The sequence below is a fragment of the Athene cunicularia genome, assembly GCF_003259725.1.
Source record: "Athene cunicularia isolate RWA chromosome 15 unlocalized genomic scaffold, athCun1 chr15_part1, whole genome shotgun sequence".
NCBI lineage: Eukaryota > Metazoa > Chordata > Aves > Strigiformes > Strigidae > Athene > Athene cunicularia.
In genome coordinates this window covers 10,360,083-10,364,013 of record NW_020799121.1, presented here as the reverse complement: position 1 = coordinate 10,364,013, position 3,931 = coordinate 10,360,083, and the positions used below count along the sequence as shown (strand labels likewise).

The 3,931-nt window shown below is 41.0% G+C and overlaps 1 protein-coding gene across 1 annotated transcript; it reads left to right on the top strand.

Annotated features, from left to right (window-relative positions):
- Nucleotides 1-6: 6 nt before the first annotated feature.
- FZD10 (frizzled class receptor 10) lies at nt 7-2,894 on the top strand. Its single transcript, XM_026860063.1, has one exon. It carries the CDS (start codon nt 55-57, stop codon nt 1,810-1,812), a length of 1,758 nt encoding a protein of 585 aa, XP_026715864.1. The 5' UTR covers nt 7-54; the 3' UTR covers nt 1,813-2,894.
- The last annotated feature ends 1,037 nt before the right edge of the window (nt 2,895-3,931 follow it).

Sequence of the window (3,931 nt, the reverse complement as noted above, 5' to 3'; positions counted from 1 at the left end):
GGCCCCGGCGCCCGCGGAGGGAGCCGCGCTCCGGCCGGACGCGTGGCCGCCACAATGGGGCCGGCGACCGGGAACTTGGTCCGGACTCTGGCGGTGCTGTGCGGGCTGACCTGCTTCTGCACCGGGATAAGCTCCATAGACATTGACCGCCCCGGGGACGGGAGGTGCCAGCCCATAGAAATCCCCATGTGCAAGGATATAGGGTACAACATGACGAGGATGCCCAACCTGATGGGACATGAAAACCAACGGGAAGCTGCCATTCAGCTCCACGAGTTTGCCCCCTTGGTGGAGTATGGTTGCCACAGCCATCTGAAATTTTTCCTCTGCTCCCTTTATGCCCCGATGTGCACAGAGCAGGTTTCTACATCAATCCCAGCCTGCAGGGTTATGTGCGAGCAGGCGAGGCTGAAATGCTCTCCGATTATGGAGCAGTTCAATTTTAAATGGCCAGACTCCCTAAACTGCAGCAAGCTGCCCAGGAAGAACGACCCCAATTACCTGTGCATGGAAGCCCCCAACAACGGATCTGATGAGCCACCCAGAGGATCCAGCATGCTGCCACCCATGTTTCGTCCCCAGCGGCCCAGCAGCGGCCACGACCTGCAGCAGCATAAGGACAGCCTCAGCAGAACCTCCTGTGAAAATCCTGGCAAGTTCCACCATGTGGAAAAAAGCGCTTCCTGTGCACCGCTCTGCACTCCGGGGGTTGATGTTTACTGGAGCAAGGATGACAAACAATTTGCTGTCATTTGGATTGCCATCTGGTCCATTCTGTGCTTCTTCTCCAGTGCTTTTACTGTACTCACTTTTCTGATAGATCCTCAGCGTTTCAAGTACCCCGAGAGGCCCATTATCTTCCTCTCGATGTGCTACTGCGTCTACTCAGTGGGGTACATTATTCGCCTCTTTTCAGGTGCTGAAAGTATTGCCTGTGATAGGGACAGCGGCCAGCTCTATGTCATCCAGGAAGGACTGGAGAGCACTGGCTGCACCATTGTGTTCCTGGTTCTGTATTACTTTGGTATGGCAAGTTCCTTGTGGTGGGTAATCTTGACTTTAACTTGGTTCCTAGCAGCTGGGAAAAAATGGGGACATGAAGCAATTGAAGCAAACAGTAGCTACTTCCATTTGGCAGCGTGGGCCATTCCGGCTGTGAAGACCATAATGATCCTAGTTATGAGAAGGGTGGCTGGAGATGAGCTGACAGGGTTGTGCTATGTTGGAAGCATGGATGTGAATGCCTTGACGGGGTTTGTACTCATCCCTTTGGCTTGTTATCTAATCATTGGCACTTCTTTCATTCTTTCGGGTTTTGTGGCCCTTTTTCATATCAGGAGGGTGATGAAAACAGGTGGAGAAAATACTGACAAGTTGGAGAAGCTTATGGTCAGGATTGGTGTCTTCTCAGTCTTGTATACAGTGCCTGCAACTTGTGTGATAGCTTGCTATTTTTATGAAAGACTTAATATGGATTATTGGAAAATTGTGGCAACTCAACAGAAATGCAAGATGAACAATCAGACTAAAAATTTAGACTGCATGATGAATAACTCTATTCCAGCAGTAGAAATTTTTATGGTCAAAATTTTTATGTTATTAGTCGTGGGCATTACTAGTGGTATGTGGATCTGGACTTCCAAGACTCTTCAGTCCTGGCAAAATGTTTGTAGTCGAAGATTAAAGAAGAGAAGTAGGAGAAAACCTGCAAGTGTTATTACAAGTAGCGGAATCTACAAAAAACCTCAACATCCACAGAAAACTCACCTTGCAAAATATGAATCAACATTACAACCACCCACTTGTGTGTGACCAGGTTTTTAGAAAAGACATCTCACCTTACAGACTTACAAACGTCCACAGTAGCAGTCAGAAATTAAAAAAATAAGTGGTGCTTTTTTTGTCAGAACAGTTTAATATGTCAAGGCAAAAAATGTATCATGCTGAATTCAGGACCTGGTGAATAACTGAAGGTAAACATACTTGGGGAAAGGTTTTCAGTGAAAGAAATATTGTGAATTAAAACAGTCTCTTCTGTTACTAATTTGTAGTTAAGTACTTCATCCAGCCCTCAGATTTATTAAAAAAAAAAAATCCGAAACAAACAACACCCTATTTAACTTTTTTTGTGTAGCTGAGCTGGATTTCCTACAGGTTTCTGAGTAACAAGGTATAGTCGAGTTTTATGGAGCAATGATTTGATTTTAAAAGTGCCCAAGTGAGCATTGTCTCTTTAGGGAAACTCAGGTCCCAAAGAGGCCTATCCTCAGTAAGTATGCTATCTGTGAAAGAAACTTCCATGCTAACTTTAAAAAAAAAAAAATCCTTTACAACTCATCTCAGCCTAGTGGGTTTGGAATGCCTAAAAATAGGTTCAATCTATAATGCTCACCAATATTCTTTCACTAAAAGAGAAACTTCCTGCACCAGACACAAACTTTGTGAATAAGAATAATGTGCAATACATTTTTTTTCTTACCATGACATGAAAAGAGAAACAAGTATTTTGCTGTACATAAAGACAACAAAAGAAATCTCTTAACAAAAGAACTAAGAGGTCTAGTCCTCAGAAACCCTTTAGTGTTACATTTTGTGGCTTTTTAATGGAAATCAAGCCAATGTTATACACGTTTGGACTGATTTGTGCAAAAAAAAAGGGGGGGGATCAATTCAAAGAGACCCAAAGGGCTTATTGACTCTTTCTATTGTTAAACAAATTCTCACTATGAATAGATCAAGAAGCACTAGATTCTGCAAAGGGAAGCTTTGTATAGAGTGATGCTCTTTACTGTGCTGGGGGTGCACAGTTTTGTGCTGTATATATTTGTAATATACAATTATTTTTCATGCTCCACTATTTTATTAAAAATAAAATATGTTCTTTAGTTTGATAATTTTGTGTGTTCTAAGCTTTCTCTGATGTGCTTTGTGGTTAATAAACTTGTTTTCTCAATTCTTTGATAAAAGCACACTTTGAATATAATAGTTGTTAAACTTGCCTGCAAGTATAAGCAGATAGAACAATAATTTACTCACAAGAAATTGCAAGTTGGAATTAAATGGTTTTGAAGTTGTATCTTTTTGTGAGCCTCTGCAACTGAGAAAACTGAATGGGAAGAAGCTTTAGAGATGTAAAAAAGCTGCAGTGATGTAGAGTAGTACCATGTTTACAAAGCACTGAGATTACAACAATGATCCTTGGTTAACACCCCTTCAAAATTTGCATAGGGTATGTTCAGCATGTTAAAGATAGCTGGCTCACTTCAGCACAGTTTGAATACAATTCAGTCTCTACTTTTCAGGGATTTTTTTTTTTTTCCCCTTTAAGTGCTGAAAGTATCACTGTTATTTGGGAAAAGACTTCGGGAAGGTCGGGGGCAGGAGAAATATAAATACAGACTTTGAATACTACCTTAGGAAAGCTATTATGATAAAGTTAAAATTGTAAACACATTTTCAAAAAGTTTTTAGTGGAGCATGATTTTGTATGAACCTCAAGTTTTCCATGCAGTTAACTAACAGGCTGTGTGATCACCTGGTGAGATAGTAATATAACCTCACTTTCTCACACAGGCTGTTCTAGAAAAACCTTTATCAGGTATCTCATCACATAAAGAAACGAGGTCTTAATGGACTTTGGTAGAGTGAGGATCCCCGTGACAGGCATCTTGTGGCTAGGAACTTTATAACAAAAGAATCTTTTTTAGCGGTCTGGTTTTTCAATGTATCTGTGCAGTGCGACAGATAATTTTTTGTCGTCTTTTAAAATATTTCTAGCAATGACTAGGAACTTGAATGACAAAAAAAAATGATGGTGCAGGTATTATTAATCTTCATGTCTAAAATGCACATATGCAAAGAAGCATTCAAAATAAAATTTATCTTTTGGGGAAGAGGAAATATATTTTTCCTTCTTTGTGCCTATGTGCCA